Source organism: Thunnus albacares, chromosome 10 (genome assembly GCF_914725855.1).
Source record: "Thunnus albacares chromosome 10, fThuAlb1.1, whole genome shotgun sequence".
NCBI classification, from domain to species: Eukaryota; Metazoa; Chordata; class Actinopteri; order Scombriformes; family Scombridae; genus Thunnus; species Thunnus albacares.
Genome location: NC_058115.1, coordinates 20,342,542 through 20,364,059, shown reverse-complemented (window position 1 = coordinate 20,364,059; position 21,518 = coordinate 20,342,542). Strand labels below are relative to the sequence as shown.

The 21,518-nt window shown below is 39.2% G+C and overlaps 2 protein-coding genes across 10 annotated transcripts in view; one reads left to right on the top strand and one right to left on the bottom strand.

The window, feature by feature from the left end:
* inppl1b (inositol polyphosphate phosphatase-like 1b) overlaps nucleotides 1-21,518 on the bottom strand; it is a 28,877-nt gene that overhangs the window by 5,604 nt on the left and 1,755 nt on the right. For 4 of the 8 annotated variants that reach the window (XM_044364361.1, XM_044364366.1, XM_044364367.1 and 1 more), the window contains exons 2-19: nucleotides 20,991-21,084; nucleotides 9,963-10,121; nucleotides 8,638-8,701; nucleotides 6,275-6,413; nucleotides 5,975-6,095; nucleotides 5,334-5,474; nucleotides 5,042-5,129; nucleotides 4,809-4,886; nucleotides 4,402-4,539; nucleotides 4,133-4,247; nucleotides 3,915-4,015; nucleotides 3,728-3,830; nucleotides 3,414-3,610; nucleotides 1,743-1,860; nucleotides 1,464-1,560; nucleotides 1,233-1,371; nucleotides 973-1,072; nucleotides 576-664 (exon numbers count right to left, since the gene is read on the bottom strand). In XM_044364361.1, the coding sequence (XP_044220296.1) occupies nucleotides 576-664; nucleotides 973-1,072; nucleotides 1,233-1,371; nucleotides 1,464-1,560; nucleotides 1,743-1,860; nucleotides 3,414-3,610; nucleotides 3,728-3,830; nucleotides 3,915-4,015; nucleotides 4,133-4,247; nucleotides 4,402-4,539; nucleotides 4,809-4,886; nucleotides 5,042-5,129; nucleotides 5,334-5,474; nucleotides 5,975-6,095; nucleotides 6,275-6,413; nucleotides 8,638-8,701; nucleotides 9,963-10,121; nucleotides 20,991-21,010 (2,007 nt within the window). In that variant the 5' untranslated portion in view covers nucleotides 21,011-21,084. Of the gene's footprint in view, nucleotides 1-575; nucleotides 665-972; nucleotides 1,073-1,232; nucleotides 1,372-1,463; nucleotides 1,561-1,742; nucleotides 1,861-3,413; nucleotides 3,611-3,727; nucleotides 3,831-3,914; nucleotides 4,016-4,132; nucleotides 4,248-4,401; nucleotides 4,540-4,808; nucleotides 4,887-5,041; nucleotides 5,130-5,333; nucleotides 5,475-5,974; nucleotides 6,096-6,274; nucleotides 6,414-8,637; nucleotides 8,702-9,962; nucleotides 10,122-10,333; nucleotides 11,398-17,390; nucleotides 17,509-20,990; nucleotides 21,085-21,518 lie in introns of those variants that run through there. The other 4 variants (XM_044364362.1, XM_044364364.1, XM_044364368.1 and 1 more) reach the window with 3 other exon arrangements.
* On the top strand, nucleotides 16,062-21,515 carry arr3b (arrestin 3b, retinal (X-arrestin)). 2 transcript variants are annotated; one of them, XM_044364377.1, is made up of 18 exons: nucleotides 16,062-16,156; nucleotides 16,433-16,466; nucleotides 17,718-17,748; nucleotides 17,890-17,950; nucleotides 18,049-18,093; nucleotides 18,191-18,384; nucleotides 18,498-18,557; nucleotides 18,661-18,737; nucleotides 18,842-18,977; nucleotides 19,067-19,151; nucleotides 19,294-19,366; nucleotides 19,501-19,638; nucleotides 19,807-19,884; nucleotides 19,993-20,016; nucleotides 20,114-20,163; nucleotides 20,315-20,318; nucleotides 20,433-20,462; nucleotides 21,024-21,515. In XM_044364377.1, the coding sequence occupies exons 2-17, from the start codon at nucleotides 16,459-16,461 to the stop codon at nucleotides 20,443-20,445; spliced, it is 1,077 nt and encodes a 358-aa protein (XP_044220312.1). In that variant the 5' UTR covers nucleotides 16,062-16,156; nucleotides 16,433-16,458; the 3' UTR covers nucleotides 20,446-20,462; nucleotides 21,024-21,515. The 2 variants fall into 2 exon arrangements, with proteins under 2 accessions (XP_044220312.1, XP_044220311.1); XM_044364376.1 differs by lacking the exon at nucleotides 20,433-20,462.

Sequence of the window (21,518 nt, the reverse complement as noted above, 5' to 3'; positions counted from 1 at the left end):
GTATGTTGCTTGTATTTACACATGAAATTATAATTCATGCCACTTATATGTGCAGTATGCAGTAAAGGGTGACTTAATCCTTGTTACGCCAGACATTCCAGTTTTAGACTGTGTGTTCATTCTTAACCTCCTATTTTTAGTGGTCATGGCTGCTGCTGTCAAAGTCACCTATCCCTGCAGACCCCTTAAATAGGATTAAGTTACATATAAAAATATCTTAAGAAGAAAGTCAGCTGTTTACTTAGAATGCAACAAGGGACTTTTTGTTGTACTGTACTGGTGCAGAATGTGTTATATATTTAGCATCACAGTCTGAAATATTTTAAACCTCCAGGATGAAAATATGACATCACCAGACTTGAAAATGTTAATTAGATTACAACAGTGATTAAGAAGAGGTACCTTTATATGAGCAATATTAACATAACAATTACTACAACACCTTGGAGCTCCCAAAAACATCTCAACACTTCATCAGGAACCTGATGGAAGTACCTGATGAAGATTTTGTATGTCCACATCGTTCCGTTTTTCTGAAATTCTTTTGTATAATGCGGTTAGGGGAAATGACTCACCCCTGAAGTCTTGTACTTTTGCCATAGGTAGCAGTCTCTGGAGCCCCGCTCATACCGATAGGTGGGTGGAAATGCAATCTTCTCTTCCTCTTAACCATCATAAACAGAAAAAATGCAGAGTAATACAGAGGTAAGCAAATGTAAAGACTAATCACATTTTAATATTTATTTATTTAGTAATAGTGCAATAGTATGTATCACACTGTGCCCTTCGAGAACTACTATTATCACCATTTGTGCCTGTTATAATAATAAGGGCTGCAATGGATGATTATTTTTATTATCAATTAATCTGCTAATTATTTTTTTGATAAACTGATTATTTGTTTTGTCTATAAAAGGTCAGAAAATAGTGTTTGAACAGAGGGGCTTCCACATAAGTAAATGTGAAACTCACTAAAATGGAGAAAGGCCTTCCTCTTGTGTCTTTCACGGGTCAGCTGGTCTGCACACATGAGCTCCTCAAACTCCCTCTTAGATACGTGTTTCAAAATGTCCTGGAGTTGATGAGGAGTGGTGAAAAGCAATAACATTAATGTGTGGGATCTTTTAAATTGACTTCAATGCCACATGTACAACTATGTCAGTCTTCAAGGGTTCAACATCAGAGCACTGTGTTAGAAATAGTTATGAATTATAGATGATTATCAGTCCGACCTGTACGTCCAAGTCCAGTCTGTAGTTGAGGTCTCCACACCAGAAGAGGTGAGTGAAGCGCAGGCTGATGTCAAAGGCGCCAAGCTGTTTGTCGCCCAGAGAAAGCAGTCTGAGGATGTCAACGAAGTTCTGGTTCCTCCTGAATATCACATAAATGACAAGACGGAATTTTTTAATAGAGCAATTAATTAAATAGGAGCACACACACTTACACATGTACACACAATTTACCTAAGCACTTTCTCACTTCCAGAGGTCAGGTGGCAGTTAACAAACCCAAAAGATGTTCCATTGAAGAGGAAGGAGACCCCAACCGCTCCCTTGTTTCCTGAAATAACAGAAATGTTCAACCTCAAACCTCTAAGTTAATAAAAACACATTTGTTCTTCTTATCGTGCACTGATATTTTTGGCTGTGAGCCATGATATTGTTCACTTTCTGTATTTTCTTTACTGTGTGTATGTGATATGAGATATGTGATATGATGTGAGATTATAGAGGGCAGCCTACCCAAAGTGTTACCCAAGCCAGTCTTCACACTGGCAGTGTTCACATGACTGATGCGACTCTCGTGCTCCGGCTTCACAAACACAGCCAGCCTCATATTCCAGAGGGACTGTACTGCCACCTACAGGACATTGCTCCACATTACAACTGATGATAAGAAGAGTTTCCAGCCAGTCAAACTATACTGCTGCAGATTTCTTAATATATTTGAGCCATTTTTCTAAAGTCAGGCTTTTAAAAATGTTAACACAGATGCTAACACAGATGAATCATGCTCAATTTGTAAAACAAACCAGCCCCTCAGCAAGATCATGTCTTTGTAAAAACAAATATTCACATCAGAACTACATGTATCAACTGAGTAGATGATATTTTCTGATCTATCCCCACAAGAACACTGATTATAAAATATCATAAACATTCCTATGATCTGAGATGGTGCTGAGACATTTTACTAATGTGTGTTCCTTAACATTATTGAAGTACTACCAGATATAATATTTCACATTTTTACCTGAGAGTGGATGCCATTTTAACCGCTGACAATTATGTTTTCATTTTACATGTATGACCATACAAGATGATAAAAGTCCAGAGTTATACGATGTTAAATTAAATTCACACAACTGTTGTTCATATGATGTTACGTGAGTTGCCTATGTGATGTTGCCTTTTGTCTTGAGGATATCCTAAAAACATTTTATCATTTGTTTGTAGTTTGGATTCAATTGTCTATGATTGGTGTTTTGATATTGCTTCATGTCAGACAATGAACTCCTGTCTCCATCTTACTGAATGGTTGAGAGTCTGTGAAAACATCCGGGACAACGATGGAAATAAATCTAGGACTTTATTGTTCTTTATTGTTCTAGTGTTGAGTGTTTTCAATAAACCTAAACTTAAAAAATGAACAACAGTTTTAGCACAAACTTGTTGTCCAACTATTCTGAGATCGGCATTGCAGAGTAAAACTGAGAACTGAATGCTATTTGAATATAATTTGTTATATGGCTGCTTGTTTTAGCATTTTTTGTTTGAAATAAATTATGTTATGGCTGTATTTTTCATCAACCTTTTTATTTCTGTCAGTCCCAAGGAATTATTGTTTTTACTTTGTAAAAAGAGTGAAAGGTATTATTTCTTTCTGAATGTTTTGAGAGAATGAATGTTGATTTAGTTTTCTGTCAGCATTTGGAAAAAATAAATTAATATTTTTACTGACAACAATAATTCATATCTAGAGTTATGTTTAGAGTTAGATGGCTGACAACACAGATCTTGGTTTGGAGAAATGTGTCAGATTAATGCAGAGAAACTGTGTGTATGACTTCATTATAGAATGATAAGTAAAACATTTGGTGCATATTTTTCAGTTTGTGTATTTATTAGGCACAAATTAAAAATTAGTTTATCTTGATGACAAAACAGTTAATTGGAAGCTATTTTGCAAAAAACAAGAGTTGTTCGGTTCAAATGGTGATTATCTGATTTATCTGAAGTGTACAAACTATCCTGAGAAACAGACACTATCTGGGAAGCTTTGCTCTATTACCTTTTCTGGACATCATACTGTGTGAATTTCTCCTCTAGGAAATATGGTAGTTTTATGGATAATGCAGCCTATTTATACACACAATTCACCAGGAGAGTTGAAACAGAAAAACGGTGAATTACTTGTTTGAAGTCGATCTGAGTATAGCTGCGAAGGGTTGCTTTGATATGCTCAGTCCACTCTCTCTCCCCCTGAGGGTTTTCTTGAGTCCCCAAAGCATAGATGTCATGAGGCAGCAAGGCGATCGACTCATCAGGGGTGTGTCCCAAACCACAGCAGGTTACCCACGACTGCAGGCTGCGAGGAGGAGGTGAACCACCTATGCACGCAAAACAACACGCTAAATTATCAACATGACTCTACTCCTGTCATTGAGCCCTTAGTGAGTCTTCTATTGTCTCACAATGAAAGAGACTGTCATCACATTTATGCTCACCCATATTCCAGGTGCCTGTGAAAACGGAGATGACATCAGGTTCACTCAGCTGAGAGTGTCTGGTTTTCATCAGCTGGAGGAGTTGGCAGAAGGCATCACGTTTCTGAAAGAGATGACAGTCAGTCAGTGAATTACGGGTGAGGAAATAGTGGATTCCAGTTAATAATAAAACATAGTTCAGCTTTACCCGTGCACTCTCAAACGTCATCTCCCGTGGTGTGTTGTGGTGGCTGTCGACCACCATGCGTACCTTGGCTGGACTACTCTGGAACTTGACAATCTGAAGGACTGGTACACAAAGTCACAAGCCAGAAGACAGTTATGCAACACATCTGCGAGCAAGAGAAGTGTTGTATGCACTCAAAAAGTATATATATAAAGATATAAACGTAAATATTTCCTTACTTCTGTCATGTGAGACCCTCTCTACACCAAATGAGCCAGCCTTCCTATCAAAGAGCAGCATTCCTACATCCACATCCACTGAAACAGTCTGTCTGCCGTAGCGCACCATCTTCACCTGAACACAGAAAGAAATTCCTGATTCATTAAAAGAGTCAGACATCACTTGTGTTATTTGTGTATTTGTATTTATATGTGTCATAATTTTGAATGTAGAATACGACTGAATCTTGCAGGTTGTATGGTAAAATGCTTCTTTCACCCCGATTTACCTGAAAGGAGTGAACTGGCAGCTGCCGGGCATGGTTCTTGACAGAAGTTGCATTGTTGGGTGTTGGTTCAGGAGGAGGTGGGTTAGGCTGCACTGCCAGATTATGATTGGTCACTGCATCTTGTAGCGCTTTTAATACCTTCATGACCACAGAGAATCTTATATGTTACAATTTAGTTGTCAAAAATAAGTTTGGTTTTCCTCACATCATTACTCATCTGATAACTGACTGCTGCAACTACTAAAATTTAAACTATTGTGACAAATGTGGATTATATCAATGTCCTGATAATAATGCAGAGGCAGAAAAATTGGGGGATTAAAACACACCAGCTGATATCAGTTTAAGTTTAATAGCAAGATTTGCGGTTTGAAGTGTTTCCTGAGTTTGACTCTATGAAAACATACCTTTTTCTCCAGCGAAGAAAGAAGGCTGACCAACGCTGAAATCTTACACAACAAGGTGTCTATCTCCATCTCCGGACCCTTGTTCAAAGAGACAAAAAGGAAGTTCTAACTAGTTCACGTATAAGTATGTCAATGCAGATGTTACAGTTTTTATTATAACCTTTCATCCACTACAGTACTGGGTCACCATTTTAGAAATTCTACAGTTTGTTTCTGTATAGTTTGTATCGTACCTGTGCCTTTGTGTGTGATATAGAGCAGCTAGGATGGTCAAAGACCTTGGCCAGGGTTTCCAGACTTGAGAGAGTCAAGTCAATCTCACTGTAGATCAGATCAATACACAACATTTGTTTAGTGACCATGCATCAATTAATGTAAATTTTCTAGTGTTGTTTTTGGGAATTAAACACAGATGCAGATCATCTAGGAATATATGCAGTAAACAATAACAGTCTGTACATTGCAAACTGCTCCTGGTTTTCACTTTGAGTTCATCATTAGCAGTGAAAGCAAGATAATGCTAACCTGTTTAGACCTTGGCAGGCAGTGCCCAGAGTACGCTTGAGGTGGCAGAGAGTCGTCGCTCCTTTATGCACATTCTCAATGTCAAGAGGCAGCTCACTGAAGAGGTAGTCGTTGAGCAGACCAATCACCTCACCCGCAGTACTGTAAACAAGATAAAAACGGCAGAATTCAGACAATATATAAACTGTGCAAGCTATTTCTGTTCTCTAGACTTCACTGTTGTGTAAGTTTGATCCCTCTTGAAACCCTCTTTGAAACGTTTGAGAAATAGTCAGCACACAGCAGATCTAACTGTATGTCAAAACTGTTTACTAAGAGACCACAAAAAAATCAAAGGGCAACAGTGTTTCACATGTTGCTTCCTCTGGTTGTTCTATGCTTGATTGCCATCAGGTGCATATTTAAATAAGAAAAAACTGATTAAAAACACTGATTATTAGTGAACATGACAGCTGGCTAACTACACTACAAGTCACTTCACATTTAAATATCTGATATTGCCAAAAAAATTAAGTAGATCTTAGATAAAACACAGATATATTAAGAAAAGCAATTCATGCAGCATAGACAGGCACTATGCAAGGGACATCTTTGAAAGAGAGTTTTGGCAATTGATAACAGTTTAAGCTGGATAATCATACCCGGATGTGTTCAGTTCCTGTAACTTATCCAGGAACAGGGCATGAGGGGCTGGTTTTGCTGGTGGTGCTGTGACAGGCACCATGTTGACAGAGGCTAGACCTGGAGGCGGCTTCTCATCATCTTTGTATACATGAATATAAAACCATGCATTAATAATGATCATCATTGCATTGAAAGGAAAATACTTTTTTATAGGAATTAATTATTTATTGTGTGTGTGCATGATCATTATTATTATTATTGATGGTGTGATGTATTTGTACATGTATTTAACAACATAAAACAGCTAGCAGACTCACCTGAGCTCTCATCCCCGCTGTCGGTGTCACGGGGAACAGGGTAGAGCAGAGGAGTGACCAGGCCTTTGTGGGGATGCTGGTACCCCAAAACCAGGTCCTCCAGTGTCCGGAAACAGTTTACCTGCACTCCCTGTGTTGTCTGTTAGACACACACACAAGAGAAGCCATTCATTATACGCACTGTATAACTCACGTGAACATGTATGCATGATCAGTCTGTCGTTTCATGAAACATAAACTGGAAAGTCCACAGAAACTGTAAACAAATGTACTGTAGATGATTAGTGACCCATACTGTACTGTACAAACACACAACACACTGATGTTGCATTCGTAAACACATCTTTGAATATAGCAGTTTAAATTAAATTAGCTTTTCCTTCTTTTGCTTTTTGTAAAAAAATATGTCACTATCAAGAAAAGTTTGTGCGTAAAAGACAGACAGCAGTAATAATAAATACATAACTATTGTGTGTATTGTGTGTGTTCAGACAAAACATTGTGGTCTACAGTGTCAAAGCATTGGTAACTAAACCTACAAAGTTTCAAATCAAACTCAACTGCAAATCCACTGCAGTCCAAACATTTGATTAGGAAAGAGAGAAGATAAAATCTCTCACATAATGTCGGGAAGATTTTTTATGCTATAAGTTAATGTTTATATATAGAATTATATGCATTAAATTGCACTAACTGTGCAATTACTGTAATAACTGCCTGCTTTTTGTTTGTATATTTTAGTTTTAATAACTTTGGTTGTTAGTGGATGTTCCCATTCAGGGAACTCCCCTACCCTCTTCCGAAAACTTGCTTGATAGAACAAAGCAGAAGTATCTATTTGCATGACAGAAACAGACACATGCACATGATTTTCTGTGATAAAAGGCGTCCCAGGGGGATTTAGAAAGCTGTGCCCTGCACCCCACAGGAGAAGTGACATTATTGACAGCTACTTCCTGGCTAAAGCAGCAGTTAGCTGTCATGATCACTGTGCTCCAGCATTCCAAGTCAAGTCTAAAAAGCCCCCAAAAAACATGACATGGAGGTTTTTACATGCATGTATTCCCACATTTAAGACACAAGAAAGCAAGAGTACTCTTAACTTTCCACAAAAACCTGCACAGCTACACTTCAGTGGTACTAAAAGCAACACAGGCAAACATTAAGATTAAATAAACACACATGCTGTGTACAAGTTCTGTGCCTATACAGAGCTTCCACTCACATGCACAAAATAAACATGGTACACATTAGACCACAATATCGAGCAAGCTCTTTTCCTGTGTCCCCTTTTTAGTCATTTGTTTTCATTGTGCGGTGAAAGAAACCGTGTTTTGGCTTGAGCTATCTGTCTGTTTTGCCAGGAACTCTTCAAATAGTATCTTTTATACCACAAGGATCTCTTGAAAAACAATTAAAAAAGAAATGAAAAGTAATAAGAGACAGTGAGAGACAAAACGGGCCCCAAAATATCTCCACGGCCCTCTTGGAAAAACAAAAAGGCAAGCGTGCGACTTGTGAGTTAGTGGAGCGAATCCAGTGAGGGAAAATACGTACTGGAGGTTTATACTGATGGCAGTGGAAAAACAACTGAAATAGCAACAGAGTTTAAGGAATTTTTTTTTTCCAGGTCAGAAGTTTGAAAACAACTGCCAGACAATCGTTATTAAACTCGTTATTGGAGTTTAATATGCAGACATAGTTTTTTTTTTTAAAAAAGCCACGGATGACATGTGGTTTATGTGTTTATTTCACTCATTCTCACACTTCCACTCACCCACTGTGTGAGTGTGCTGGTGTGGTTGCAAATTTTCCTGTTTGTGTGCATTTTTATTGTCTAATAATTAGGTCATTTTCTGACTAAATGCCCCCCTGCCCCATCTGCTCAGAGTATCAAAAACAGACACATACCATCACTGGCTTAAACTGTGTCTTATCCAACAGACTCATTATGTATAATACAAACACCCCCGTATATACACATAATAAATAAGCACGCCCATCGGTCAGTGACCTAGTGTGTGGGTAGAGTAGGAACCTCTGAGACATAAAAACTATTCTCCTCTGTACTGCTGAGCTCATGCTTCAAGCATGCAGCCACATGGCAGAGATGCCATTCAAACAACAAGGCTACTGCAGTGGTAACAGAGCCCGTACAGAAAGGAAACACAAACATGTTCCTGTTCTCCTTACAAGAGGCAATAACAAACCATTGTTTGATCCCTCTAAACTCCATCTCATCAGCTATGTTTCTCTCTCTGTGTCCAGTTTGTGCCAAGGTTTCAGACTTCTATAGTGTTTCTTTCCTCTGTTCCTCCTTTGTCAGGCAGAGGATTCAGTGCTGTGTGGTGAAGACTACTCACCTGGACTGCTAGGAGGCCGTCTGCATCAGGAAGAATACGATAGGTGTGAACATGACGTTGGAACCTTTAAAAAAAACAAAAATCACTTTTATCACTGACATTGCTAGTTACAGAGCAAATATAACCTTCGAGGGGAAAATATAGTTCAGTTTAGTGTTGAAATAGGGACCAGATGGGTTGTAGTTATTAAGGACACTGTGACTTTCTTAACAAGGCAGCAGTCGTTTTACAGATCACTAATGATGAGGCTTGTTTTAGGTCTACAATGTGTGAGGGACACATAGATCATCCCCATCAGTAACCTCAGAGAAATTAGGTTCAGGCATTAGATAGAGATAAATGGCAGCTACTGTTCAGTGCATTACCAAAGGGGAACAATAATAGCAGAATGACTGAATATAAATCAAAAACTAAAAGTGGGAATGAGATATTGAGAAAAGAACGAAGGGAAAGAGGGAGCACTGCGAGCGGACCGGCTCAGCTTTCAGGAATGTATCTGGCTCAGGCTGAAGAGCAGTCAGCATAGTGCGGTCGCTGGAGCTCCCGCCCTCTTCCAGGGGCCCCAGGGAAGACAGCGGGGTAAGAGGGGAAACAGGGAGTCCAGAGCCAGGGTTTTAACTGGCGGAGATGGACTGTGTTTGCACAGGACAGTCTGACTAGTCTGGAGAGGGTGTATGTGTGAAGCTGGCCCAGCCTGTACACGTTTTTCAGCCGTAGCAGTTCCAATGCAGCCTGCCGGCAGATGATTGTGTCGCTGATGGATATGACAGGGGGAGTGAAGCTGCTGATTCAATTTGCAGATGAGGACATTGTGCAGGAATGTTGAGTTTATGAATACTTTCCATTCCTATATGCCAAAATCTAAAAGTTTAGGTCTTAATTAGGTATGATTTTACATAAAGTAGGGCTGTTTTCTGTCTCTTCTAAAACACGGAAGCATTTACTGCTATCCAGAGTGAATCACTCATTAATATATTTTAGGAGATGGAACAAATAAATCAAGCCATATAGAGTAACATTCAATAACTATTGCAAAATTATTTCTAGTGAGTGCAAACAGTCACACCCACTTAACTGCTTAAAAGGACTGCATTTTCCATTCCTTTTAAATTAAGATCTACACAGTATTACTGACAAGAGCTGCACATTTACATTAACAGCTCGCTAGTGCTTGTATAAAACGTAGTCTAAGAGATCATAATACCTTTATAGTACCTCTTATAGTCAATTATGTTTCATCGTGGTAGGTAAAATAAACTGGCTGACCTATAAGTAGGTGAATTTGTGTGCGTGTATGTGTGTGTGTGTATGTGTACTATACTCACAGTAGGCACAAGGCATACGCTCCTGGCACAGATTCGCTGTCTCTCACTAGGTAGCTGCCATCCCTCCCTGCCCGTGCCAGCAAGTCCTCTGCGTGCACACGGCTGATGTCACGATGATACCATGCTGCCGTAGCCATGGCAATCAATCTTGAGAGATGCCTTAACAATAAAGATAATCCGCATGAGGTGAGGACTCTGACATAACACACACACACACACGCGTAAGTTTTCTGTGTCAGTCCTGCTCAGAGGACATCACATCTGTCATTCAAGTTGTCAGAACGTGTCGAGCTGTCTACTTTAGTGCTGTGAAACTTTCCCATGATCCTTTTCGTCATGATCAAAGTCTGTGTAGAGAGACAACCCAATACCTTGTTTTTATCAGCTAGCACTTCCTGGGTCCCTGTTTGTTCCCTCTGGGTCACACATCCTGTTGCACTGGAGAAGGAAAAAGAAACATCCAACCGATTGTGCGGTTTGTCCACATGAACAACAGCCTCCTCCTCAGCAGAAGCTCCAGTCCACCTTTCTCATAATATCCTTGTGTAGAGAGACCCGGTTTCAGTTTTTAGTTGCAAGTTTCTGAACCCAGGTGGGTGTGTTGCTCCAACAAACACAGACCATCACAGCAGTGCGAGGGAGGGAGGGAGAGGAAAAATAGCGAGAGGTGCTTGCAGAGTCTGAATGAAGCAGCCAGCCCTCAGGCAATGACGGTGCCTCTAGCTTAACCACAAACACAAGCCCTCCTCTTGTCCCAAAACAAAAACCCCACATGCAAACAACAGAAAAAGAAGAACCAAGAATGGCAAAACAAACAAATCAGGCCGCACACACAGCGCCCACACACTCACACACGCACACGGCAGAGACAGAAACATACCAGATGGAACTCAGTCAGCACTAAAACCAGACAGGCATGCAACAGAAACCAGACTAATTCAAATGATTTCCCAGCTCTGTTGCCATATAAGGGAATAGGAACACCCTCCAAAAAGTTCAGCTGATGACTGCACTTGTCTTTGGTTCTTCCAGGCCCAAATTCCATTTAGAGTGTGTCTGGTTGGACGTGGGCTGCTCCAGGGGTCTTGCTTTCATGCTGGCTGTTTGTGTGCTGGCGTGTGTGTCTTGTCAGAAGAAGCGTCCTGTCCGTGCTGGTGTGGTCTCCAGTGGTTCCTCACAGTGCTGTCAGAGCAGAGGGAGGGTGCAGACAGGCAGAGGACAACCCCGTTAGAGCGCAGGGCAGACAGAGGAAGTGACTCGACATTCCAGATGGCGGACATAGCCAGGAGAATTCTTGTGAGGGGCTCAACTTCACCACCAGTGTGTGAAACAGCAGTCTGCTTCCTTTTTCTCTCTCTCTCTCTCTCTCTCTCTCTCTCTCCCTGCTCCCGTCTATTTTTCTTCTTCCTCCTGCAGCTCCTGCCTTTCCTCTTTCCTGAAATTCAAAACAGAAAACTCAGCTTTCCACTCACAGTTGAGCTGCCGAGCTAATCCTCAGTTTCACTCTCTTGTTTTTATCATCTTTATCTGTGGATACATTTGCTTTCTCTCATCGCTTCTTTCTCCATTCTTTTAACCTTTTTCCTTTTTGTCACTCTCTCTAAACTTCCCGTTCCTCCCTTGCTCAGTCCTTCCCTTTCAGCCCAAAAAACAGCCTCCATATGGTTATGATCAACCTTCACTTTCTTATTTTTGTCCTGCTAGAACATCGGCCATCATTCAGCCCTCCTACTTCCCTCCTTCTCCATTAGCTGGAGTAGAGCTCTGTGGGAAGCTGTTTGGTCCCATATTTGCTGTTCTGCCTCTCAGTACTCAGCAGAAATGTGCCGACCACCAACCGCAGCCCCCATAAAACAAATAGACACCAGTCCATCCCCGTCTGATGACGTATCTGCTTACCCTAACTCATCAGCTTGTTTTATTGTTGCTATGAGAGCTCTCTACAGCACATAACTGAAAGGTATATCAATAAAAAATACTGTATGATTTCAGATTACTTACTAACATTGACAGGTAAATTGATAGCACTCATGTGGACCTTTAGAATACAGAAATATAAATTGATGATCTTATGCATATTTTTTACAGTACAGGCGATTGAAAGGCCTTCACCCAAATTTAAATAAGCAGTTTATTCACATCTTCATTAGGTTGAAAGAAATCAGAAAGTTTTTCTCACAACATCGAAAGCCGCAGTGGCCCACTTAGGTCGCAGAGGATTTCAATCCATTTTGGTCAGACCAATTTAAAAAAAACTATTTGGTCTGTCATACATCTGAACACAATCTGTAGTGAAGATCTATCTCTAGTTGAGTCACGATAATGTTTACAAAAACCACAAAACTTTACCACCATTAGTACCAAAAAAAAAATTCCCCTTATTTAAAGATAGTTTTCCTTTTAGCACATTTGTTTTTCACAGAAACAGCAGTGGTTGTATGACACAGATCTGACTCCTCTCCCTCTCATCTGTTACTCCATCCAGTTCTACCAACTGTTTTGCTTATGCAAGCAGTGAATTGGACAGGATACTGAGACAGACACTGAGAAGGCAAGATGTACCCCATTTCTAAAAACCGCATTAGCATTTTTTGATTAGTTTTAGTAAGACCTCCTATATTGATAATAGAGATACTTCAAGAGCTGTAGTTCTGCTGATATGGAAAGATGCAGAAACATTTATGTTTAATTTTATATAATCAAGGCCAGGAAGAAAGCCAGGATTTGATTATATAATGTGAGAGCCCAAAAAACAGTACATCTTGAAGAATAATAGGACAAGAATTAGTTGAGGAAGGAGCTGATAACTATTAAAAGTAGTAGTATATCCTCAAAAAGGTCTATAAATCTAAAAAGACACTCTAAAACAGCAGAAATACTACAAATATTAAATATAGTTTGAAGCCATAAAACTGATGGCAGCTGAGTCGAGTTGAGTTAGCGAGTCGCAGCCGCCAAAAGTACATCTGGCTTAAAGTCAAATGAGAGTTGCAGAGCACAGTTGAACAAGTAAGCGCTCTGTACCTGCTCAACATTTAGTCTGAGTTCATGCTTGTGTGTTCCTAGTGTGTTTATAATTCAAAGCAGTGATGATGATTTTGGTACACCACATCAACAAGTCTGAGTCGAAGGTTATACTGGAAGGAAACAGCACTTCGCACGGTTCACCATCAGTCATAAGGAAGCACTGATTGGCTCAGCATCTAATTGAATTTGTTCCCTTTTGCAACAAACACTGCATCACTGCGTCAGTTTAGTAACACACTGAAGACCATGTTGTTAAGAAATGGTAATGCCACGGTGCTGTAACCTACTGGGACAACTCAGTGGTCTCCTTTGAGGAACAAACTGTCTATATAAAGTGCTTGCCTACAGTGGCATCAGCTTAACTGTAAGGGGCTTATGTGACTATATGCAACCTTGTGCAGCTAAGACTGGAAGAAGAAAATTCAAGTTAGACAGTTCATCATTAAGGGACAAGAAAAGTAGATTATCTTAGTTCCTTTTAGTGTTTTAATCCTGGCTAGTATTGAGTGGTGTACAAAAATACAACTGTGTAAATGATGTAAACAAAAATATAGTATTTCTTCAGCATTAACAAAGTGTGTCTGCTGATTCATCAATAAGACGAACGGTTTAGTTGTAATAAAATGCCGATGAGGTGTAAAGGTCTCAGGCAATGCTGTTTCTCATTATCTACCTCAAACCAGATGTTGTTTTGTTTGGTCACTGTAGCGCACAGGCTGTATCAGAATAACTGTAGATGCCTATAATAGACACGAGTAGTAAATCTATTAATGTAAACTTGTTACGATACGATACAAACAACTTTGTTAATCCCACTAGGGTTAATTTGTTGGGAGGAGGTTGTTGTACGGCACACTAACATACAAACAAACAGATAAATAATACAATAAACAGCACACAAAAGGAATTTAAAAAAACAGGGAATGGAATATGGAATAAAAAACAAAAGTTTGATAAACACTATAAAAAAGATCAAGATAAAGCATTCACCAACAATGACAATGGACCAACGGAGTGTTTAGTTGTCAAAGGGAATGAACCATTTAGAATAGTGGTTAGTTTTACGAGCAGACAAAGCATAACGACACCCTGATGGCAACAGAGAAAATTCACTTGCTAGAACATGTCCAGAGGAAGCCAAGATATTTGTGGCTTTCTGAAGGATTTGTTGTTTGCAAAAAGAATTCAAATCTCTTTGTTTCACAAAACGAGCTGCTTCCGGGTCACATAGCTAGCTTGAGCGCCTTCCGGTTAGATTAAGGTTTAGTTTTCAGTATCTGATGACAGAGCCGCTTGGATACTTGTAGAGTTGTTTTAATAAAAGACTTCAAAAGAAACAACACAGTCTGTTCACACACTGTTCCTACAAAAGTGTTTGTGTGTTTTTATTGGAAAAGCCTGAGCAGTTTTCAGTCTAGGCAACAGTTTGCACGACCTTTCTTGCCAAATCGTGGCTGTAATTTTAATGTTACATTAAATCCTCACATAAAAGGAGCCACTGCTCCCACCTATTACCACTCTTCCGAAAGTAATCATTTGCTACAATTTCTTAGAATAACCTCTGGTACAGTGTATAGTCTTGCAGTCTGAAGAGTTTTTAACACGGTTTCTTAGCATTACTGGATTTCATTGCATGGAGGTGAATGTAAAAGTCATATGTGCTGCGCTAATGAAGAATGATCAGGAACTTAAGTTTAATGCATTAACCAGTTTAACGTTGGATTTCCCTGTCAGCTCCCAGCTGCTGGTCCGAGGGTGTACAGTAGCACTGTCCTGTCTGTCCACTGTTGAAGAGATCTCAAACTTTGTCCCCATCTGACTGTTGAAAGGAGGCCAACTCATTATCTTAGGTGTCAAGGTCTTCCATAAAACCTATCATCCAGCTCCCTCATTAATCAATCAATTACACCTGACTGAGGAAGTGAGAAGATCCTCCACTAGACGGATTTACCTCTACAGCTTGGGTGCCAACTCGAAAGCTGGATCCTGTGAATGATGCTGCCAGAGAATGTGTGTCCTGACCTATAGGCCAGGCTAAACCCCTGTGTACTCCCAAGATGAGGCACTACCTTCACAGAGACCAAGACTCATAGTGCATTCAAGTGATTCATGTCAACTCGAGTTAGATATTCCAGAGTTTATGATCAAGGAGACATTAAACTGATGTGTATCAAACATTTCAACATATCTAATGCCATTAACTTGCTAAAGTAACCTTGTTCATAACCGTAAACAGTGGTATTAATTGGCATGATCATTTTGTAATCAGAGTGATACTATTTGCAAAGCCTTGTTGCTCGCACAGCAGTAAGTCAGCAGGTCACTTATATTTCTGTAAACCTGCCATGTGTACAGCTTGCACAAGGATTGGTAGAGGAGCCATCTGTCGTCCTAGCTACCATAACAACCAAAATCCAACTAATACCACTCTACTCCTGTCTAAGCCATAAGAAAGCAACTCCTTGAACATTCACGCATAATCCATTCACAACACAATCTTTTAACCTTAGTGAGGCTCTAACAGCCTTTTAAATCTATGTCACAGTTTGGGGAAATTACACCATCTCAGTATTTATCATCGAGCCACTGAAACCAATATTTTAACCAAGTTTTATGATCATGGTTCTTAAAAAGACATTAAGGGAAAGTGGAAAGTTTGTCCCACTGCTATTTATAAATTATGCTGTCATAGAAAAATCAGATTTTTGAGCATTTACATTCAGTAATAAAGAAAATTATACACAACTGTCTGTCATGACATTCAGTCTAAACACATATCAAAATATGCAGGACATGCATTAGGAGGCCAAGTGACCAACGTAGTTTAATATCGGACATGGCCTGTTTATTGCCTTATAGATCTGTCCCACCCCCCAAACACTCAACTTGCCTGTATACGTCCCCGGGCTTACTCTTTTGAAGTCACATACACAAAATTATTTTTACTCGCTCTGTGGACCAAAACAGTAGTCTAATGAATTAATCAGATTTTCTCTAAAACAGCCGTCTTTGACAGGCTGTGTAAGCTGAGGGCAGGGCTCCAAGGTTGGGAGGTCATGGTATAAAGGCAAACGGGAGGCAGTGATTAGCACACACACTACACGCTGTCAACGGCGACGGATTACAGGAGACAACAGTAAGGACTCATTGACAGCAGCAAGAGCACGGTAAGTGACCAACAGCAACATTAGAAATAGTCAAGGAAATTATCATTCAACAGCATGACAATACAGTTATTGCACAGAAGAGAATCAGCATTTACTGAAGATTTTTCACTGGTGTTACTTCACATTTTATGTATATTGATTACACTGACAGAAACATGTGCTCTTTACATGAGAAGTTAGCCATAACATCAGGATCGTCCTACACTGAACAGTCTACTGATTAGTATTATCAGTATCACATGCTTTGATAACTCATTTAATCTTTTTCATTTGCAGACTGGATCTATAACTTTGCCATCAACATGTCAAAGTGAGTATGAAAAGTTTTGGCTCATTAGCTACATTCATAATTGCAACATAGTTACTACTTTAGAATAGATGTTAAAAGCTAGCCTATTCCTTTTTAATTTACTTGTTTAAAGTATTAAAATGCCACAAAAGGAAGTTAAATAATCACACAACTGTAATGGTCATGATTTATGATCTCAAAATGAACAGTATATTTGTGGAGATACCAAATGTTAACAATCTTCAAATTAACTTGTAACATTTGAGGTACTGTTTTGATGTTGTTCTTTAATAAATTGTTGTTTGATACTTGACATTTGATGGGAAAAAAGAGTTGCTCAGGACCTATGCAGGAATTAAAAGTGATCATTCCTTCACAAAAGAGAAGCAGAGTAGCTTAGAAGTAACAATTTAACATCTTGGTGGAGGCATGCAGAGTTTCTGCGACTCTTCTTACATTTGACTCTTCCAGGATACGGATAAATCCTGATTAAGATGGATTGTGTGGATTTGATCTTGGCAGAGAGGTTTACAAGACAATGGAAAAGTTTTAACAGGATTACTTGGCACACACCAGAGAGAGGCAAACACCACCGAGGATTACGTGTTTGTTTGTGGCTGTGCGCGTAGAGCAAAGGGATAGTGGTTGCAGTTATGTAATCCTAGGAATGTTAAGGGAAACACTGGATATTTTGGGATATTGATAAATCATTTAACACATTTTCCAAAACTGCATTGAACATTCAGCATTACAGGTCTACTCTCTGCAGAAATATCAGACGATTTGGTGGATTTGGTAATAATACATCACTACTATGCATCTAATTATTGAGGTATTAAGTTTATGAACAATACCCAACATATAACTGCTTACTTGATTAAATACTAAGCACAAGAAGACATTTTTATTTCAGATTATATTACTAAGTATTGCACATTAACTTTCCAAATCACTGTTGTATCTTAGGTCCGGATTAGACAGTGGTGTCAGCAGGTGCATTTCCATCCTGAGCACTAATCCGTGCTCACAGGAGTGGGATGGAGAGAGGGGTGGGGGGGTTATCCTATAATTGAAAATGACAACTGTGTTAAGTCAAAATCATGGCCTAAGACCACTTAAGAAGTGTGAAAAAGAAACTAAATTGTTGTGACTCAGTGTAGATAAATAAGCATTACGTCCTCAAAATCTTGTGTTTCGAATACATTTAGTTCAACTTAAAGTGTTGAAATAACAGTCTGCTTCACTATCTTTTCCTGTCCCCTCTCTTCCCAGGGTTTTCAAGAAGACCAGCGGCAATGGACATGTAAGTGGCCCCTGTAATATAGTCATTACAGGGAACCCTTTGAGGATAGGGAGGAGTGAAATTTATATGTAGCTCTTCCAACTCCCAGAAATAACTCCAAAAGTCTTGTAACCTTGGTTTGCTTTTCTCTGCTTCCCTCAGATTGCCTTGTACTTGGGAAAGAGAGACTTTGTGGACCATGTGGATTCAGTGGAAGTAGTCGGTGTGTGCAAAAGTTTTTGCTTGTGCATCCTCACATATATTTACATAAATGCATGTCTCTGTGAAGTCTAATGCTGTTGGCCCTCTTCTCATTTGCAGATGGGGTGGTTAAAGTGGACCCTTCTGGTCTTAATGACAGAAAAGGTATTTTTACCTCATTTACTGTCAGTGCTAAAAACTTACAGAGCCTGAATTTACCGACACAGACTCTTACTCAAGATTATATCCTTTTCTATTGCAGTATATGTCTACCTTGCTTGTGCGTTCCGCTATGGCAGCGAAGACTTGGATGTGATTGGGCTCTCCTTCAGGAGAGACATTTGGATACAGCGTGTTCAGGTGTATCCACCTGTAGATGGAAACTCAACAAAATCACCGATGCAAGAATCCCTCCTGAAGAAAGTTGGAGAGCAAGGATATCCCTTTTCTTTCCAGGTGAGGAAGCATCTCACATTTTCCATATTATATTAAATCACTCCTGTTCCACAACCCAGTGTTATATTGATCACCCACAGATCATTACTTCATCTGTACTTTACTTGTTTCAGATGCCAACAGATCTCCCATGTTCAGTCAGCTTACAGCCTGGACCAAATGATAGTGGCAAGGTACTACTACTACTGACCTTTTTCATTATTTCTTCTCTTTTACTTTTGCTTTTAAATGTTTGACAAATTATTAATTATTCATTCGGATCTTGTTCAATTGTAGGCTTGTGGGGTGGACTTTGAGGTCAAAGCATACCTTGCTAATGCACCCAACAACATAGATGAAGTTGTTGAAAAGAAGTACGTATGCCCACAGTCTAGCCATACTGTCAAACCTATCTTGTATTTCAAGTAAATTAAAAAACGCTAACGCTCTTTAATCTTTTTTTTTTTCCTGAACTTAGGGACACTTGTCGCCTAATGATTCGAAAAATTCAGTTTGCACCAGCTAACAACAAAGCCGGACCCAAGGCTGATGTCACCAAGCAGTTTCTGATGACTGACAAACCTGTTCACTTGGAAGCATCCCTTGAAAAAGAGGTGCACTGGAGGCATTATGTGAATTATATTACAATAGAAATATGTAATAATATAATATATGAATCTAAATAAATTATTATTCTTTTTAGATTTATTATCATGGAGATCCAATCACTGTCAAAGTAAAAGTCAACAATGAAACCACCAAGGTTGTGAAGAAAATCAAAGTCTCAGGTGAGTAGCTAGGAAAGGATTTAAGCTTGAGTGATGTTTAATTCTTGTGTCTGTGTGTAGTGTGTAAAGAATAAGTGTATGTGTGTATGTATATATGTTCAAGAGTCATACATTGTAACTGATAGTTTTTTTTTCTTTTTAGTTGAGCAGCTAACAAGTGTAGTGCTGTACTCCTCTGACACTTACAGCAAGCCTGTCTGCTCTGAAGAGTTTGGGTAAGGCTTTCACTGGAAATCCTTTTCTGTAAAACGTTCTCACATCCCAATATATTTATATTTTGTTTATAATGTATTATTACAACGTACCATTATTTATTATTTCACCTTCTGCATTTCACTGCTCTACACAGGGAGACAATAAACGCCAACTCTACATTTGAGAAGTCCTTCCAAATAACCCCCCTGCTGTCCAACAACAAAGAGAAGCGAGGTCTTTCTGTGGACGGACGGCTAAAAGATGAGGACACCAACCTTGCATCCACTACCCTGTAAGCCATTCCAGGTTTTTCATCACAGGGCTTACAGTGAGAACCGAGACAGGCTCTCATCCTCTTACTGAGTGGCGGTGATACAACTCAACATTGTGTCATCCACTTACCGTGTCTTAGACCAAATCCTCAAGCTCTGAAAGGTAAACTATTCCTGTCATCTCACAGGAGTCAAGGTGAAAAGGAGGTGCAGGGAATCATTGTCGCCTACAAAGTCAAGGTCAATCTAATGGTGTCCAGCGGAGGGTAAGGCTTAACTGTAGAGTAAATATGCATGAGCAATGTTTTTTTTTAACATTTTGTGTCAAACTGTGCAGACTAAAGGTTTATTTTATTGTTTTTCTCTCACCAAAGCCTCCTGGGTGGCCTAACAGCAAGGTAAATATTGATTTCCTTACATTTTTTGTCATGTGTTTTTACGTTAGAAATATGCATTATATTGTTCTGATGATTTTTTTTTTATTATTATTTTTAGTGATGTGACTGTGGAACTTCCTCTGACTCTGATGTCCCCAAAACCTGCAGGTTAGTACAGTGTTTTGCCAATTCAATTCTTCTTGAGAAATTTCTCCAAACAAAAAAGACAACATTTAATCTTCTGTCACTTATCTGATCTAATCTGATTGGCTTTCTCCTGTTGTCTGTTCAATGCATTTCTTTGCTGCGTACTGAGCAGAAGTGTAAGTATTAAAAAGTCTCTCTGTGAACACACATATATCCGCCTGTGACTGTGATGCTTGTGACATGTTGCTGATACTTTTCTCTTGTTTGCTTGCATATTTTATGAACCACAGCAAATTGGATTAAAGGCCTCTTTAGTTCAGGTGAGGTCACTGCTGATTCAGTACATTTTGTGCTGTTCACTTCTTCAGGGGCTACAATGCATGTCACTTCTATGAAATACATACCTAATTTGAACACGATAATGTTAGATGTAGTTCATGACAATATATCATAATATAATCATAAAATTGTTTCATTTGTAAGACGAGTATTTGTATAATTAATAACATGAGGTATTCTGAAAGAACTATAGATCGCCCTTGAATAAGTGCACTGTTGTCCAATGTTTCACCATACTATTGCTGAAACATTGCTGCTCCATGCTCAATTCATATTTTCGGATATCCTGCATTAGTTACCCATTTAGAAATCTGTACAATTACAACTGTACAATTACAACTGCATGCACTAGATATATTGCTATATGCACGTTTTGCTGCAAAAGGGTCCGACTACACTATGTTCACAAAAAAATTGCATGTCAGCAGGTTTACACTTTTCTCTGGAAAACAATTTCATATACATAAAATGCACTAATCTGAGTGATCTTGGTGTGATGATGGACTCACAGAAGCAGGTATCTGTCCATTTCATGATCACAGAGCAGACATCAAAATTGAGTCCGTGGAAGCCTGAGACGACCAGCGAGGGAAGATCGCTGCTCTGACAGAGAAAACAGAACAAAGGAACTCAACATCAATGAAGAAAAGCACAAAGTGTCATTGAGTTACCACAACAGTCCTTGTACATATACATTTCTATTAGGCATTACTGTGGTTGACAATAACCCCAGTTATTTTGTGACTTTTCTCTGAATGCCATCATAGGATGAAATAGAAATAAACATGTATTGTACATTTTTCTCTGACAAAGAAAACGTCCCATAGTATCAAGTGTAGACTTTTCTTCCCATGTATTGTGAATACTAAAGTTGCAGAGACTCATTTATCCTTAATCTTTATTGCTGTGTCATTAGAGCCATGAGATGTTATGACTGACTGTCGAGCCGTTGGAGGATCATTCCCAAAATACTGTTTTGTGTAATTGTGTCACTCTTTAAAGACAAGAGAAGGGAATAAACACATTTTCCCCAATTA